The sequence below is a fragment of the Phascolarctos cinereus genome, unplaced genomic scaffold (genome assembly GCF_003287225.1).
Source record: "Phascolarctos cinereus isolate Bilbo 61053 unplaced genomic scaffold, phaCin_HiC Scaffold_2;HRSCAF=192, whole genome shotgun sequence".
Classification (NCBI taxonomy): domain Eukaryota; kingdom Metazoa; phylum Chordata; class Mammalia; order Diprotodontia; family Phascolarctidae; genus Phascolarctos; species Phascolarctos cinereus.
In genome coordinates this window covers 102,687,600-102,706,559 of record NW_027555625.1, presented here as the reverse complement: position 1 = coordinate 102,706,559, position 18,960 = coordinate 102,687,600, and the positions used below count along the sequence as shown (strand labels likewise).

Genomic DNA, 18,960 nt, shown 5'->3' with positions numbered 1-18,960 from the left:
TATCTAAAGTTATAATAATGTAAAATAAAAAAAAAAGGATCACTGGTTTCAATCCAATGGAAATACACAATTTAAACTGGAATACTGCAACACCACTACACAAGATGCCTCATTTGCAAAAACTGGCTGTAGTTTTATTGTTTTCTTTTGATCAAATAAAATTCTTCTGCTGGCCTAAAGTCTCATTTGATAAATGTTGATTCAGTATCAATTCAAGTGAGATCTTCAAGGTCATAGCCAAAAGACAATCCACAGCTATCAAGTATCCTACCTGAATCCAGAATTACTTTGTCCCTTTGGACTTTATTTTGAAAGATGCTCTCTCAAAAAATCACTTGATTTTGAGTCTCTCCTTACGTAAGCATGAAGAATGAATGGGTATGTAGTAGAAAATTCTTTTTCCAGTAAACTCAATTATAGGTTTAAAAAAAAAAAGACTATTTCCTGTCAGCAAAGAGGAAAAAGGTCTCCTTGAGAAGACAGAAGATAATTAACTATTCCAGACCTACTCCTCTTCGTTCTTTGCAATATCTCAGTATAACTTGTGTCCCAGGGGCATAAAAACCATCTCCCTACGAACTGAGGAGGTTTAATAAATCAGAACAAACACACCAGATACTTAGTGGCCTTTCCATAAAAATAAAATACTTGCTTGACTGGTTTACTCATTTGCATTTTTAAATACTCAGCAAAGTGCTATAATTCAAAAAGCACTGAATGAATTCAGAGCCAGGAGACCTCAATTCTATGTGACCGCTGGTAAGGCACAATATCTGTGGATTTCAGTTTATCTATAAAATATAGGAGGGTAGACCAGAACTGACCTCTAAAGTCACAGGATCATAATTTTAGAGCTAAAAGGAACCTCTGAGATTAACTTCAATATGTTACATATGTAGAAACTTTAAGCCCAGGAAGGTAACTTGCCCAAGGTCACACAGGTAAGAAGCAATTCAAACTCTGTGAGTCTAAAATTCTCAATGGACTTGGTTGGGATAAGAGGACCTAGGTTCCAATACCAGTCCTGCTACTAATGCCCTATGTGACCTTGGACCTTTATGGGCCTCAGTTTCTTCATCTGTAAAATGAGTGTTAGACTAGATGATTCCCAATGGGGCCATAATCCCAAGGTCACGTCCAGTTCTAAATTGATAATATTATGAAAATTAAGTGAGGGCAGAAAAAAATTAATTGTAGAGGAGATACACATCTTTTTCTAGCAGCTGATTAAGCTATTTAAAAGAACTGAGGAAACATCACTTTGCAAAGCTCAAAATGCAAAAAGCAAGATAGTTCTTAGGAGAAAAAAAAATGCTTTTTCCTCTGGGATGCCTTCCCTTTCCTTGAGGCACATAAAAGGGGGTGGGAGACTAACAAACAGCTTTTTCCATTTCTATCCTCATCAGTATTCATACCTCTAAGTACAACAAACAATTCTATCCTACCCATACATAATACATTTTAATGTTCCTAAATAAAGAGACATCATAGTTATAAAGGGCACTAAAATGTTGATATTTCCATTTTGAAAAGGCAAGCTAAATTACTAAATGGCTTCAAAAATCAGAAATTTTACAATATTATTGAAAGCACAAAAGTAATATACTCATTTTATGGGGTCACGAACTCTGTTCATAAAAGCTTTCATGTCATATATTTTCCAATAAAAGCGGTATGTATGCAATAACAATGTGAGAAAAAATACTCAATTTATAACAATGCTAACCTTCTAGTCCTAAATCCACTGAAATTTAACACAATGACAGGAGAGGGGGGAAAATGAGAAGCAGACAAATGAGCAAACTTTGAAGATGATGTTCTTGGGAAAGAAAGGGAGGGTGCTTTGGAGTGGGGACAGTAGAGACCCCACACAAGTATGCTTTTTCAATATGCAAACATATGAATTATGATTCTTGTCTTCTATATATCTTAAAGCCTTATATTTCTGGCCTCATTTTGTAGAAAACCTATTTGAATTAGCAAAAGAAGTAGGCTTCCAAGTAGAAAAAAATAATTCAAATTAGGCTAATTATTACAGGTAGAAGTCCTTAGGAAACCTGCTTCAATATTATCATTATTGTTTCCATACATCTAAATCCTTTCCTTAGTATCTCTCTGCTGGCTCTCCCCATCTCCAACTTTTTAGCTCACTGAGAGCAAGAATCGTTTGTTTTTTGTCTTTAGACCTTCAGCCTAGCGCAAAGTCTTTTACATAATACAGGCATGATGAAAGTTTCTGGACTGAACTGTTCAATTCAAAAGTATTTCCTGAGTCTCTATTATGTATACAGAGTTGGGCAATGGGAGAAAAAAGGAAAGTGAAATGTTCAAATATATACGAAGGGTAGTTACTACTCACAAGAAGCATATAACCTAGGAAGGAAGAGAAGTATGCAAATAAGTTCTCTTCTAGAAGAGAAGTGCTATATTAACTAAGTACATATTGTTTGAAGTATATATCAATATATATAAGTATATATAAACTAAGTATATACTGTTTAAAGTTCTTTCATGCATATTAATCTCCTCTCAAAGCTGGGGGCAAGGGGAGGGGGTCTAAGGAGGGAGAGCATTATTATCCCATTTAAAGTAGAGGAAACCAAGATATGAATAGATGGAAAGATTGGATGGATGGATGGATGGATGGATGGGACGGACGGACGGATGGACGAGGAAACTAAGGCTGAGCAAAGCCTTAAGAGACTTGTCTGGGATCACACTGCTAGTACTTTTCTGAGGCCCCAGGAATCCTGCACTATCCACTGCACGACCTAGCTGCCTAGAAAGATTAAATGATTTGCCCAGGTCACAGAGGTACTTAAAGAGGACAAGATTAGAACCCATACTAGTTTGTGGGTCAATATACCTAAAGAGTTTTTTGATTACTTATGAGGGAAAAGGGGAAATAAATGAACACAAATTGAAAAATAATTCCAAGTTAGTAAAATCACAATGGGGTTTTTTAATGCACTATGTATAGAATACATGCTGATATTATAACTTGCCTGTCCTTGGAAGGAACACCCCAAAATGATTCAAGTATGTAGAAACAGAAGGAAAGGGTGGGAAATTTCCATGTGAAAATAATAACGTTAGAATGTGAATTTTCTCATCTGTAGAACAGTGTTTTTTTAAAGCTATTTTTACTTTAGTAAATGTCATCCTCATAAGAGGAAGGAAATGCAAACAATGGAGAATGCTACGCATAGCAAAGGGAAGACATACCTCCAAGGCTAAAGTTTGGTGTAGTGAAAATAAAGTACATTGCTTTTTGAATTAAATCCATACTCTACAATCCCTGGCATTTGACCCTACAAGAGCTACTTAACCTCCCTGGGGCCTCACTTTCCCCATCAATAAAACAAAGGAATTAGCAATTATCCCAGAGATCTAGGCATCTCACAGCTAACCTCTAAAACCACTTATGACACTCTAAAGCTTCTCCTATTACAATATATCAGAGCATTTTCCTTCCTTGACTTTGAATATGTTAACATTCCTGGAGACTTACATTCATTCACAAAGTGACATCTGAATTTCTAACTTGTCAACCTTTTCTAGAAGAATATATGGAAATGTTTAAGATTATTTTCAATATTTGGTCCAGTGTGTCACAATGCAGAAGGGTCTAGTTGGGTTTTCCTTTCAGCAACTAGTTTTTGGCCCCTGTTAAAAATTAAAATAACAAGTTTCCTGTTTCCATATATACCCTTTACTGTTTCTAGGGAATACCAGTGTACATTTGTCTTTTCCGTTCCCCTTTTTTTCATGGCCCTTTTTCCAGTTCCAAATTCTCTACACAGTCATGTGTATACCTGCCATTATGGTCCATCCAAGGAGGGATAGTTTAAAAAACAAAACAAAACAAAACATATACATACATACATACACAGATCACCCACTTTTAAGTTTAATCTATATAAATAACATTTTCTCCATCACTTTCTTAAGCCTAGACAATAAACCAATGGCTGATTTGTAGCATTTGCTGGAGATGCAATCAATAAACAATAAATCAATCAGCATTTATTAAGTATCTACTATGTTCCAGGCACTGTGCTAAATAAATGCTGGATGTAAATGTTCAGGCTGAAAATTTAACAATTGGCTCATCAGTTCAAGCTGACTACAGCATATCCATCCCATGGATTGTTTCCTTCCCATCCACTTAAGTTCTGTCCCAAGAGTCCAGCTTAACCCATCAACATGAGAAATAAAAGGCTAGAAAATAAGAACCCACAATGTATCCACTTTTGGTGCTTCCTAGATAGGTGTGAGCAAAGTGATAGCCTGCTGGTGTCTCAATACCCTGATCTACCAAATGGTCATAAGGAGGGGTCATTTGTAACACCCAAACATGGCAGAAGGAAAATAAATGTGTCCAGGCTGGTCTATTTGATCACCTACTTGGAAGGAAGGGAGCAAGCAAAAGGGAAAATTCCCTCTCAGCATTATGTGGACAAGGAAGAACAAGAAACAGACCTAGCTGCCTAGAAAGATTAAATGATTTGCCCAGGTCACAGAGGTACTTAAAGAGGACAAGATTAGAACCCATCTATGATCCTCTGCAGTTACAACACACATACTGGGTAGTCCCACAAATAGCCAAATTTTCCATTTCCCCAGTCTCACTGCCCATTGTCTTCTCCATTCTACCTCAACAACACAGATAGTCATACCTTTAGTTTTTATATCCCTCACAAGTGTTCCACTTACATGTTCAAAAACTCCAAGATTCTTTTATCTGATCATAACCTTTTATTATTCCCTATTTCACTCTGCCTCAACCGAACCTGAACCCAAAACCAGTTCATCCTCCCTGTGACCTCCAATCCTTGCCAGGCTATCACCTGACTGTATTCTCCTCCCTTCCCTGTCTTGACCCCTTGGTGAATCACTTCAATGCCACATTCCCCTGGTCTGTTTTTCCCCATCCTTTAATGGGGATCAAGGTCAAATAGTATTTGTTAGAGGGCAGTACTTAAATAAGTAGCACACCAAATAGTTACAGAAGGAATTGTAAAAAAATAAAGTCAAGATTCCCAGCTTGGCCCCTATCCAGCTATGTGATAGAACTTGGCCAAATCATCAACTCTCCCCTGGGCCTTCATTTCCTTGTTTATAATATAAGGTTGTGCTACGTGATCACCAAAGTCCATATGGGTCTAAGATTCTGTGCTGATGCCTTCTCAGGCGTGCAGCTGGTGCCTAATAAGTGGGGTTTAAGAACAGACATGTAAAAAGATCTAGTGGTCAAAAAAATGCAAACAAAATGGATATCAGCTGATTGGGGGCTGCCTAAACAAACTGTGGTATATGAATATAATGTGATATAACTTGGTCATAAGAAAAGTAAAAATTCAGAGAAACAAGGGAAGATTTATATGAACTGAAACAGATTGAAGTAATCAGAATCAGGAAAACAACATACATAACTACAGCTACGCAAAAAAACCCAACAACCAATAAATGGAAATTGAACATTGTAATAATAAAAAAGCTTGCCATTAAAGGAGTTAAAAAAAAACTTTTTGAAGAAAACTTTCTTTGCAAACACTTGGAACTAAAGGTGAGGAGCATTACAAACAATCAGATTCAGCAGATATGCTGTTTAATTTTACTGAACTACTTTAAAAATTTTTTAATTTTGAAATGATGGGAGGTGTGTGAACTAGATGTTTTGTAAGATCCCTTTCTAACTCTTAATTCTAGTGATTTCCCTCTGTTAATTATTCCCAATTTATGTAGCTTTTTGTAACTTCTCTGTATATAGTGGTCTGTATGTTATCTCCCCCATAAGATCATGTGCTTCTTAATAGTAGGGACTATCTTGTCTTTTTTTGTTTCCCAGTGCTTAAAAAATGTTTACTGATTAAAGCCTAGGGTATGGTCCAGGGGTGGGGAACCTGCAGCCTCGAGGCTACATGTGGCCCTCTAAGTCCTCAAGTGTGGCCTTCGACTGAATCAGTTAAAGGTTCCCCACCCTTGATGGTCATTTCTAATGAAGACAGATGACAGAATACAAGAATAGAAGCAAAATGTCAGTGAGTCAGCAGTTATTAAGCCCTTACTATATACCAGGCACAGTGTGCTAAATAAATGCCCAGGAAACAAAGGCAAAAACATGGTCCCTGCCTTCAGGCTCCCATTGTAACAAGGGAGAACAAAGCTCCATAACTTTCTCATACCAGACATACAGGGTAAATCAAAGGCAATCTCAGGGGAAAGGCATTAGCAATGGGAGGTGGGAAAGGCAGAGGCTGGAAAGGTATGAAGGAGCCAGCTTATGCAGGGCTTTAAATGCCAAACACACATTTTCCCCCCCTGGAAGTATAGGGAGCCATGGGAGCATAAGGGGCAAGGACGGCAGTGGTATTGGCAGATCTGAGCTTTAGGGAAATTACTAGAGCAGCTAAGTGGAGATGGACTGGAGTGGGGAGAGATTTGAGATATGGAGACCAACCAGAAGGCCACTGCAATAATTCCGGCATGAAGTAATGAAGGCCTGTACCAGAGTGGTAGCTATGAAAGTTAAGAGATAGACAGGCATATAAGAGATGCTGTAAAAGTAAAACTGATGAGACTTAATAAGAGATTAGACATATAGGGTATGGGTAAAAAGTCCAGGATGGTACTAATGTTGTGAACTATGACAATCTGGAGGATGGTGGTACCTTGAACAGTAATAGGGAAACTAGAAAGAAAAGATCATTCTGGAGAAAAGATGAGTTCTGTTTTGGACATGTTGAATTTGAGAGGTCTATGGGATACACAGTTTGAGATGTCCAAAAGGCAGTTGGTGATACAGAACTGGAGCTGAGAAGGGATTCAGGGATCTGGGAATCATCCAAAGAGATAATCATTTAACCCACAGAAATCAATGAGATCACTGAGTGAGACAGTATGAAGCAAGGATCCGCAAACTAGGGCCAGCAACTCATGGCATGTTTTTGTTGCCCTCAAGATAAAGAGTTTTTCCCTGCCAAAGTATAGCTCTGGCTGCACTGACCCTAGTATAAAGGGAGACGAGTGCCCATGACCGTGCCTGAAGGGACATCCAATGATTGGATTGGACCTGGATAAAGATACAGCAAAGGAAACTGAGAGGGAGAAGTCATATAGGAAAAGGAAAACCAAGAAAGGGCATGTCATGCAAATCTAAAGAAGAGCATATAGAGCATCAAAGGCCAAGAATGATGGAGATTAAGAAAAAGGCTATTAGATCTGGAAACCAAAGAGGTCACGGGAACCTTTAGAGAGTAGTTCAGTTGAATGATGAGATGGGAAGCCAGAGAGGCGTAGAAGAAAATGAGGAGATGAAGCAGAGGCACAGTGTGCAAGTGGCTCTTACAAGGAGTTTGTCTGAAAAGGGAAAGAAAGATCTAGGACAATAGCTAGCAGGCATGTGAATTATTTTTAAGGATGGAGGAGACTTGTGTGTGATTCTAGTCAGGAGGGAAAAAGCTAGTAGATAGGGGTAGATGGTAGATAAGAACAAGAATGAGGATAACAGAAGGAGTAACCTTCTGGAGAAGACTGGATAAGATCAAGGGTGCACATAGAAAGACCCCTCTATGTGCCTAAACAAGGAGAAGGACCAGCTTTTCACGTGAGTTGGGTGAAGGAGAAGATAGAAAGGAGAAGATTTTGAGTGATGCAATATGGGAGGAGAGATGAAGAGGGAGCTTTTGCAGAATGGCCTCAAGTTTTTAGTGAAGTATGAAGTAAAGTCATCAGCAGAGAGGGTGGTAGGAAAGGGTGCTATGGAAGGTCTATAGAGTGAAGAAAAGACAGAAATAGCAATAGTGGTGATGGGATAGTGAATCAATTAGGGAGGTGTAAAAGGATTGCCTTGCTACAGTAAGGGCCCAGATGAAATTATGTAACATAAATCCCTAATGGACATAACCTGTTTTCCTAACTTTCTCTAGCTCCATTCAGCAGCAAATGATTAGGAGAGAAGGCAGCAGATGTTGGGAGTAGTCTGTAGTTGTGTATGTGGCAAGGAAAGGTGGGAGCAAAGGATCCAAGCATAGAGAGGAATGTGGCATTGAAGTGATTCACCAAGGGGTCAAGACAGGGAAGGGAGGAGAGTACAGTCAGGTGATAGCCTGGCAAGGATTGGAGGTCACAGGGAGGATGAACTGGTTTTGGGTTCAGGTTCGGTTGAGGCAGAGTGAAATAGGGAATAATAAAAGGTTATGATCAGATAAAAGAATCTTGGAACACTTGTGAGGGATATAAAAACTGAAGGTATGACTATCTGTGTTGTTGAGGTAGAATGGAGAAGACAATGGGCAGTGAGACTGGGGAAATGGAAAATTTGGCTATTTGTGGGACTACCCAATATGTATGTTGTAACTGCAAAGGATCATAGATGAAGCATGCTACCACCCATCTCCTGACACAGAAGTGATGGATTCAAAATGCAGAATGAGACATAAATATTTGGACCTGACCAATGAAGGAATCTTCTTTACTTGACTCTGCATATTTCTTTTGAAGGAATTTATTTATTACAATGAAGCAGGGGGAGGAGAGGGAATAAAAATGCTTGCTAATAGAGGAAAAAAATGAATGAACAAACAATCTTAATGAAGATTTAGAGGCAGCGACTAAAAAATTGTTACGATCTTTTATGTACTGAAATTAATTAATGTAAATTGTTACTAAACAAATTTAGTTCACTGAGGAAAGTACATTCTCCTGGGGATCAACAATGACCACCAGGATCTGGACTGGAACAAATTTAAATTTCATGAACCTCAAAAGAGAAGGCATTGAGTGATGGTGGATAAAAAGTTTAGAAGTGGTAATGAGGAGCAAGGAATATTTCAACCTTCCCATCATAACCAGGAAGTTTGAAGTGAGGGTTGGGTTTTGAGTCAAAGTGCAAACAGTTCAAAAAGGGTGGCCCGGGATTTAGTGTTATCAGGAGGGAAGTATGTCTCAAAGGGCTACAAATTGGCAGGAGAATGGAAAAGCTTTGTGAAATCAAGTTTGTTAATACTAGATGGGCCAACTTATGTCAATCAATGTGATTTTATACACACACACACACGTATGTATGTATAGATGTATTATATATAAACACATATAGTTATGTTTTTAAATTTTAAAAAAGTCTTCTAGATAAAAAAAAAATGCACTGTCATCAAATGATAGGTTGGTCCTCAGAGGTATTTTTAAGTTCTTTAATTCCAGTCCTTCTAGTATTATTTTGTTGTTGCCCAGTTTTTTCACGTATCCAAACCTTCACGGGTTTTCTTGGGGATTTCTTGGCAGAGATACTGGAGTGGTTTACCATGTCCTTCTCTAGCTCATTTTACAGATGAAGAAACTGAGGCAAACAAGGTTAAGTGACTTGCCCAGGGTCACACAGCTAGTAAGTGTCTGAGGCCAGATTTGAACTCAGGAAGATGAACCTTCCCAACTCTAGGCCCAGCATTCTATCCACTGCACCACCTATCTATAAACCATGCATTCCAGAGGGCACAGAAAAAAGGGGGGGGGGAGAACAAGCATATAGTGCCTACAGAGCAGTGGAAGGAGTACATAAATTTGGAGTGGGACATCTGTGAGGCACAGTTGAGGAGGATGTGAGTGAGGAAGGAGGCAGCTGGAGAGGAGGCAAAGGTTTTTAACTTGGTGGTGGGGGGAAGTGTCAGAACCATTGAAATGATCAAAGTAGCAGGAGGTGGGAGTATTAAGAACTGAATCTGGGTAGTCATTGGAGAAGTCCATTGAGGGAGGCAACACACCTTGCTTATTCGTCCCTTAATCTTTTACTCACCGATAAACTGTTCACCTATGCTTCAGTGCCTATCCAAAACCCACTTCACTCCTTTTGTCTCTTTGAGATCCATGTATAAGCTTCTTGTGATTCACAACTACGTCTTCCCAAACCTTCTTCTATAAACCACGATTTCTGAAACACATCTAGGTTTTCCTCTTTCAATCCTTCCCCTAGGCTGAAATGTTACCCTTCCTCTTCTATTTTAGTATTCTTAGTATTAGTTCTATGTCCTCCAGGAAGCCTTATCTCACTCTCCACTCTGTTTAAGGTTCCCTCCTCTCAGAATTTCTATAGAGGTTTGAGGCCCTAAGATATATGCTCAGTGGTTACCTTGGACTATGATTTAATATATTCTGACTTTGGAAACTAATGATATATTTTCCCACAGAAACAAAGTTACATTTATTGATTAGGCGGCCTACCAAGCTTGCCCATAAAACCCATTTTGTATGCAATGTACCTTAAGGATTATAACAACACCTATTACCTAAGTTTGTTGTGAGAACAAAATGAGATCATATTTATAAGGTAGTATATCAAGATAGTAAGGGGTTACTGGACAGAGTGACTTGTATATGAAGGCCATTTCTAATTACACAAGGTTGACTTTTTGATTAGATTATAACTCCTTAAAAGCCAGAAAATCATCTTCTATTTTAAATGATCTCTCAGTGCCTGTGTGTGTGGTAGATACTCAATAAATATTTTTGGCTGGTTTTATTATCTTTTCATCCCAGTTTAGTCTATTTCATCTTTTTTATTTGTGAAATTAGATTATGAGCTCCTCAAGACAAGAGACTTCTCTTCTGCTTTTCTTTGTAATGCCTGTCACTATAGGAGGCTCTTAATAAATGCTTATTGACCTCTGACTGACTGAAACTATAAATTTCTGACTTCTGTTTTCAAATCACCTTTTGTGTTGGTAATAATATCTTCCCTTCTCCAGCAAGGCTCCTTTAAGTAAGCTGGGCTAAGGTTTCCTTAAAAGGTACAGGAACCATCCTCAAGATGTGACTGGCTCAACCAAGGGACTGTACTTAAAGGCTAAGGCTACTGAGGACTAGGAAGCTTGGCTGAAAATTCTTGTTACTAACTGAACTGAACACAGACTTAAGCTACTGGCCTAGATCAGGCCCATCCCAGAATAAATGGCATATACAGGATTGAAAAGGAATGATTTCATTGAAATGTGAAAAAGGCTGCACCAAGGAAGGAGAGCCTGGATTGGCTTCCATGCTTCTGCTAGTGGTGGTAGTAAGAATAACAATAATAACAACCGCAACATTTGTACACATGGGGCTTTCAGGTTTGCAAAGAATTTCCAAACATCATCATTTTTATCTTCACAATAACCCTGGGAGGTAGGTGCTACTGTTAACCCCATTTTACAGATGAGGAAAGTGAAGCAAAAAGAGGTTCAGTGACCTACCTAGGTAGGGTTAAATTGTTAGTAAATATTAGAGGCCATATTTGAACTCATGTTTTCCTGACTTTAGCATTCTGGCCACCATACCACCTAGGTGCTTTTTAGTGAAAGCTCTAGAGATGGTGATTGCATCAGGAAGGAGACACTTGGGTGAATATGCTCTATATATCCCTAAGAACTGAACTTTGAAGATAATGGTTATAAACCATCTTTTAGGTTCACCAACTTTGTTGTCACTGGACTTTCCAGCTAAGTAATTTAATTAGATTCCTTCAAGTCTATTAATTTGTGAACTTTAAACCATTTTTTGATAATTTTTTAAAATAATTAGTTTCCTTTTGCAATCCCATGTATGTTATTTTACACATTTAAGAATATTCTGAGAAGGGGTCCACATGCTTGTCAAGAGGTGTCCATGACACAAAAAAGCGAACACACGTACAAGAGAATTTCCTCAAAAATCAGTTTTGAATTTTGAGGGATTACTTTTTTAATTATTTAAATTACTTTAAATTTACTTTAAATTACCATTAATTTAGTCGCCCCCTCCCCAAAGAAGAACTAATGAAGAATAAGTAAGAAGTGCTTTTGAATTGTTAATGGTCAATTAATTGCCTTGGGAGAGGCCTACCAAAAGAAATCCTCTCCAAGCTTAAAGGGAATCATATTAGTGTATGAATAGTGAAAGTACAGTTTGGTTTTGAATGGCTTTCTAGAAATGGCAATGCAAGTGAACACGCAGTTCTCGATTCTCTGATTCCACGTAGACAAAGCAGGCCAAGTGAGGAAACCCAACAATGAGAAAATGTCCAAGTAGGCAGGTCTCTGAAATTTTAGAACAGCTGGAAAAACTGTGTGTAGGCTGTTGGCAGCCTTTACACTTCACTTGCTGCATTAGAGATGTGTTGCAAAGATTAATAATAATGGGCGTTCATATTTAATTTGAATGTTATCAAACCAAAATGGGGAGAGATGGCTGGGGGAGGGACTGAACAAAAGGCTATGTGAACTGCAAAGTAATCACAGAAGTTTGCTCATTTGTAAAAGAAGTCCCCAGGACTACATTCAAATTCCACATGCATTTCTCAAGTACCTATGAGGCAGGCAGGGGGGAACACGGCAGAGGAAGATAAAATATGCCTCAAGGAGGTGGTTCTAAAGTGCCCGTCAGCACTACAGAGCTATGATTTGAGGTTATTTAAAAAACCAAATCTGATGCAAAATAATAGGCAAAGAAAGAATACATTCTAAATATGAATTAAAATTCTTCTTTCTGTTGTTTCAGATTACTGGTGCAAATAATCTAATGATTTCTGCCTCCCTATTATGAGTTCAACATGGGTTACGTTCCCTGCTACTTAAAAAGAGTAGCTGGAATAACTGCCTCCTTTCGAGGTTGTGGAAGTAGAAATCTAGGCTCTTCAAAACAAGCCCCTCTCTCAGAAGGTCCACTCCCCCCAAAGAGGTTCCCTGGTTTATATGAAGAAGTCTGGTTGCCTTCACGGTACAAGGAGGCAGTAACAACACCTGGCTAAGGCAAGTTATCAGTCAACTTCAAAGAGAAAGGGCAAAAAAGCTCTGGATGAGTTAAGCTGCTTCAGTGCTCTGTGTTCTGAGAGCCCTTGTCTTTGGAAAGAGAATTAAGGAAGGCTACAACAAATTATTAATAAAAGGAATTACATCACTTAGGAGTTTTGCAAAGTGTTCTGTCACTGCGGAGCAATCTGATATGCTTGTTCAAGGCAAGGGTCAAATCATATGACCTACAGGTCCCTTCCAGTCCCATCTTCAGTTGAGGCCCAAAATTTTTACTGTCCATAGTCATGGCAGGGAAGGGAAATAATAGTCTTACAACAAGAAAATGGTCTTTTAACAATAACAAAAAATGTTTTACTATCTAGAAGAGAAAGCAATGATTCTGTTCCTTATTTATAAGGCACAAACTATTCAATTTTCAGAGTCTCTAGGTCAGAAACTCTCAGTATAAATTCCATAGCTCTCAGTCCCTTTCTTGCAAAAAAGGATCAGAGGTTTACATGCTGGAAATATAAATTTGGTTGATTCTTCCCCAGATGACTTTTAATGATTTCTGTGTCACTTTCTAAAAGACTACTTTCTTAAAAAAATCGATAAAAACAATCATGACATAAAGCTTTAAGAGGCCAGTAAAGGGTCTAGCTAAAAAAAAAAAAATTACCATTTTATGAGTTGTATATCACAATACATCTAATCAGTTTTCTGAAAAGCTTCTCATTTTAGAATATAGTCCAAGGGACAGAAGGATAAATAAATGGTTGTTCCCACACCCCTCTCCCCCTCCCTCCCACCACAACAGGAAAAAAAAAGCACTCTCACTAAAACTGGACAGATTTTATGAAGGAACCATATTTTATTTAGTTGTTTACTGTTTGGTTTGACCTACAAACCAACACAGGGAATAACAAACATAGACTATACACCCAGGGAGCAAACAGCATATACACAACATTCATTCTGAATCTGCCCCCTCATTGTCTTTTACAGGGCACAGCTCGTGAAGAGACAGGCAGGAAGGCAAGACAGGAAGGGAGGAAAATCTGACTCCAAGTTTTTACCCAGGGCAATCTGTCATAAACCTCCTGGAAAGCACACCAGATGTCCCATACTGAATTAAATAGGTAATGGCTGAAAGAGGCAATTTTCTCTCCAGGTTGCTAATAATAGTGACGGGGTATAATCTTAGCCTTTTGCCTGCGGTCAAAGGTGTGTGTGAGATGGTCTGGGCAAGACAGATTGCTACTGTCAAGTTACAGGGTGGAGATAAACGTTAAAATAAGGTTTCCTGGCAATAATGTCAACCACCGCCATCATATTTTCCTGGTGATGTCACTACAGATGTAGGGTTCCCTCTCCCTAGGCGTCAGTTTGGCCACTATCCATGCCCATGAATAAGCTTGGTTGGAAGACAACATCCATCTTCCAAATCGTGCTGAGACAAAACCTGTTGGGTCAGTTTAGAGTAACTGGTTAAAGCTTCTTGTGTTTAAGCTACATAAACAAAAGTCACATCAGAACCAGCAGAGAAAGAGCCCAGAAACTGGATGGAGATTATGTTTTTGCTGAAGAACTGACAGCTTCACTGCCTGTGAGAGTGAGGCAAATTCCACAAGAAGCATTGTTCCCAATGAGACAATAAAACAGTCGCCTACCCCTCCCACCCTGGAATAAAAGCTTCAACACCAAGAAATGAGCTGGAAAGAAAATGAAAGACCATACATTTCTAGAGTCAAAGTAAATGGCAGCTCAAACATTCCTTTTAAGAAATCAATAAAAATCCGACTTTTAGATTCAGCTCAGGCCAGGACTCAAGAATGTGTATGTTAAGTTCTGTTCAATGCAGAGATCATAGCAACCATGACAATTTATACATACAATGATAATTCACAGTTTACAAAGTGTCCTTGTCCCTCATTACTTCACTCAACTCTCTCAAAAACCAAGAGGTAGTTGGAGGAATTATCCTAATTTTACAGATAAGGAAACTGAGCGGCTTGCCAAAGGTTAGACAGCCAGAAGAACTGGAATCAATCAAAAAGCATTTATAAATGCCTAAGTGCCAGATACTGTCTTAGAGATACATGTACAAAGAATGAAATTACCTACATGCAATATACTCACATTTGAATATAGAAGACAAGCATGTGTGGAAATTCTAGGAACAGGGACTAGATTGGGGATGTCAGGGCTACAAGAAACTACTGGGTGAGGAAACTCCCTTCATCATTGAAAGTTGGCACCTTCTCTGCAACTTACAGTCTTGAGGGGTGCCTAGAACACTGAGAGGTTAAAGGACTTGACAGATCTCATGGCCAGTATGAGTCAAGGGCAGGACTTGAATCCAGGTTCTCTAGGCGTCAAGGGTAGACATCTATTAGCTATATCATACAGCCGCTCATGTATATGTATATGAGACAAATAAATATGCATGATATATTTATGTAAATACACACAAATATGTATTAGGTATATACATACAAAATATACTTTTCGACATTAAATATACATACACATATGCGTTATATATCACACATACTTTTAGAGAGATATATATTATACACACATACTTTTAGAGATATGTATTAAATGTACACATAAATGTATATTATCTATATATTATGTATGCATATACATTATATTCTTTTAGACATGTTAAACATACACATCCCCAAAACAAACATTATGCATATTGGGTACATACCTAATATATATTCACATGTTAAATACACATGTGCAAAGACATTATATGATTGTGTACACATAAATATGTTTTTGGATATACATGAATATGTAAACATACAATATACATTTTGCATAAATAAGCATACAAATAAATAATAAGACTGTTTAGGAAGAAGGGCACTAGGAGCAGTTGGGGGGATTAGGAAAGGTTTCATGAAGAGTCTGGTGCCTGAGCTGCATCTTGAAGGAACAAGGAAATTCTATGAGGTGATTGTGAGGGAAATGTACTGCAGGTATGGGAAATAGCCAATACAAAAGCAGTTCTGAGGAACAGAGCGAAGGCTAGTCCGTTAACAAACATTTACTAAGCAACTACTATGTGCCAGGTAGTGTGATAAGAGAGAAAGAAAGGTCAGGAAAGACACATTAGGGCCAAGTTATGAAGGGCTTTAAAAGCTAAACATAGGTTTATATTTTATCTCAGATGCAACTGAAAGCCAGTGTAGTTCACTGAGTAGGGTAGGATCTAACAGTATCACTACTGTTAGATCTGTACTCAAGAGAAGTTATTTTGGCATTAAGTACTGGGTAGGCTGGAGTGGCAAAACACTTGCGGCTGGGCAATTAGGAAGCTATCTTAATATTCTAGGTGAGAGGTCATGAGGGCCCACACTAAGGTGGTAGCTACGTGAGTACAGAGAAGAGGTCTTATGAGAAAGATGTTAAGACACAGATAGCAAGATGTGACGACTAACTAAAAGGGTGAGGGAGAAAAATCGAGGATAATGCTGAGGTTATGAACCTGGGAGACTGAAAGAATGGTGGTGCCTTTGACAGAAAGAGGGAGTTCGCAAGAGTGGAGGGTTTCAGGGTAAAGATATCGAGTCCAGTTTTGGACAGGATGACTTTAAGATGTTTCAGGGCATCAGTTAGAAATTTCCAATTGGTGATTCAGTGATGAAACTCAGAGGGGAGAGTCTAGATATATTGATCTTGAATTCAAGACCAGATTCCAAAACACAGAATCATCTGTTTAGAGGTGGAGGGGTCTTTTAGAGGCCATTTAGGTCAACCCCCCTCATTTTACATATAAGGAAAATGAGGTCCAGGGAGACTGTGATTTGCCCAATAAGTTCAAACAGATGGCAAATGGTTAAAGTTCCTTAACCTTTTTTATTGTGAACTTACCATCAAGAAATAGACATTCCAATATACAAATAACACACACACACACACACACACACAAAAAGAGGGGGGGGATTGTGTAGGATACTATGAACTTAAATTTGTAGACAGGGTAGTATCAAAATCGCCCTGTTTTTCTATTCCCCTTTCTGAATTTTTTGGGCAAAGCTTTCTCAACAGTTTTCTTGATATCATTTGTTTTTACATCATCTAATTTCCCCTATAGCCCTCTCCATCTCCCTCCCCTTTCCAGAGATCCATTTCTTAAAAAATAGGAATAAGGGAGAAAACGAGTTCAACAAAATCAATTAACATACTGAAAACTCTTGACATTGTACTGAATGTTCCATACTCTTGGACCCTCTACCTCTGTAATGGAAGGAAGGATGGGGAGCAGGAGGTGAGGGCTGGAGGGAGAGGAGATAGGAACTATCTTTTCGTTTATCCTCTTTGGGGCCAATCTTGCTCGTTTTAATTTTATAAAATTCAGTGTCAATTGTTTGGCTGTTGTTGTTTCTTCTATTAAGATTCCTGTAGTCATCATGTACCCTGTTTTCCTGGTTCTGCTGACTTCATTTTGTATCAGTTCATAAGTCTTTCCATGCTTTTCTATATTCACCACAATCATCATTTTTTAGGGCACAATAATATTCCATTACATTCATGCACCACAATTTGTTTAGTCATTCCCCAAGTAATGAGCATTTACTTTGATTCCAGTTCTTTGCTACAATAAAAAGGGCTGCTATAAATATTTGGAGGATATGGGGCCTTTGTTTTTGTCAATGGCTTCCCTAGGGTATATGTAGGCAGGAAAATCTCTCGGTCAGAAGGTATGGGTATTTTAGCCACTTGATTTGCATGATTCCAAACTGCTCTCCAGAATGGTTAAACCAATTCACAGCTCTACCAACATCAATGTGTTTGCTTTTCCTCTCATTTCACATCATAGGTAAAGCACTGTTCTACAACACTAAATTGCTTTGTCTTTTTTTTTGGGGGGGGTGGGGTTGTTGGGTGTTGAGAGCTGTGATTTATTGCTGAAGTTCAGTCTACCAAAGCAGATCAGCAACTCTGAGTTAAATGACCTGCCCAGAGTTCACTCAAACAGTACATGCATGTCAAAGGCATAACCTGAACCCAGATCTTCCAGACTGAAAGAACAGTTCCCTATCTACTACACAATGTTGCTTCTACCCATATCAACCAAACTATAATTTCACTAAAGCAGGAACTTTTTGTAAGCCAAGATAATGAGGCCATTTTATCATATTCAAGGATATTATGGACTCAAAAATTTACTGTCCATTTCCCAATCTATCATCCATTAGCACTTTTTGTCCTGACAAATGTGCCACAAATTACAGATTTTAAAATACTCTTCCTCTAAATTGCAGGTGGAAGAGGAAAAGCTAGAATGAAGCTAAATCTCACTTACAAGTCTCTCTCCGGAAAGAACCTCAAGCAGTTTGATGAGCATTCGTCCATCTCGAAGATCAGTGTACAAATCTGTGATTCGACAAGACACACGGGCAAGATGTGAATTAACCCACTTGGTAAAAGTCTTCTTTTGTACAGCCTCACGCTCATCTGAGAAAAGAGAGGGGGAAAAAAATGTAACTTCAACCACAGTATAGGCGATCATGCACAATTAACTGCAAAGTAACAGGCCTGCACTCTCCTTCTGAGGAGCAATTTCATGAAAGTACAGTAAACCCAAATGCTAAAATGGCTACTTTTCATTTGTGTCAAAGTCAAGAAGTAATAAATAAATGAAAGTGAAAAACTGGTTGCTAACACTGTCTCATTCCTTTATGACTCCTGGCCCTTCCCAGAGAACACACTAAAATCTTAGATTTAGAGATAAAAGGGACCTCAGAGGGCATCTAGTCCAATCTCCTCATTTTAGAGATGAGAAAACAGAGGCTCGAAGACATGAAGTGAACTTACCCAAGGTTACACAAGTAGCAGGTGTCAGAGGTGGGATCTGAATGGAAGGAAGTCTCCTAACTCTAGGGCCAGCTCTCTTGCCATTGAACCAATAAGGCTCCCAGCTCTTTGTATTATAATGTCCAATTCATAAAACTGAGAATTCTTAAGTATTGAATTCAACAAACAATTGTTCAATTCTCATTACATGCAGTCCGCTATACTAGGGGTTGGCCAGAGGAGACAACTGAAAAAAGAGGGATATGAGAGAAGAACTCTAGCAATTTATTGTTCCCTATCTCTTCGAGGGATAGAATATAAAAGAGTCTGGGTACATCACATATTGATAGAAACTATTACCTCAATATCCAATCAATAAACATTTATTCAGTGCTTACTAGGTGCC

The 18,960-nt window shown here is 38.5% G+C and overlaps 1 protein-coding gene across 4 annotated transcripts in view; it reads right to left on the bottom strand.

Annotated features, from left to right (window-relative positions):
• SPTBN1 (spectrin beta, non-erythrocytic 1) overlaps nucleotides 1-18,960 on the bottom strand; it is a 273,410-nt gene that overhangs the window by 89,143 nt on the left and 165,307 nt on the right. For all 4 annotated transcript variants that reach the window (XM_020996260.2, XM_020996262.2, XM_020996261.2 and 1 more), the window contains one exon: nucleotides 18,064-18,215. In XM_020996260.2, coding sequence (XP_020851919.1) covers nucleotides 18,064-18,215 — 152 coding nt within the window. The remainder of the gene's footprint in view (nucleotides 1-18,063; nucleotides 18,216-18,960) is intronic.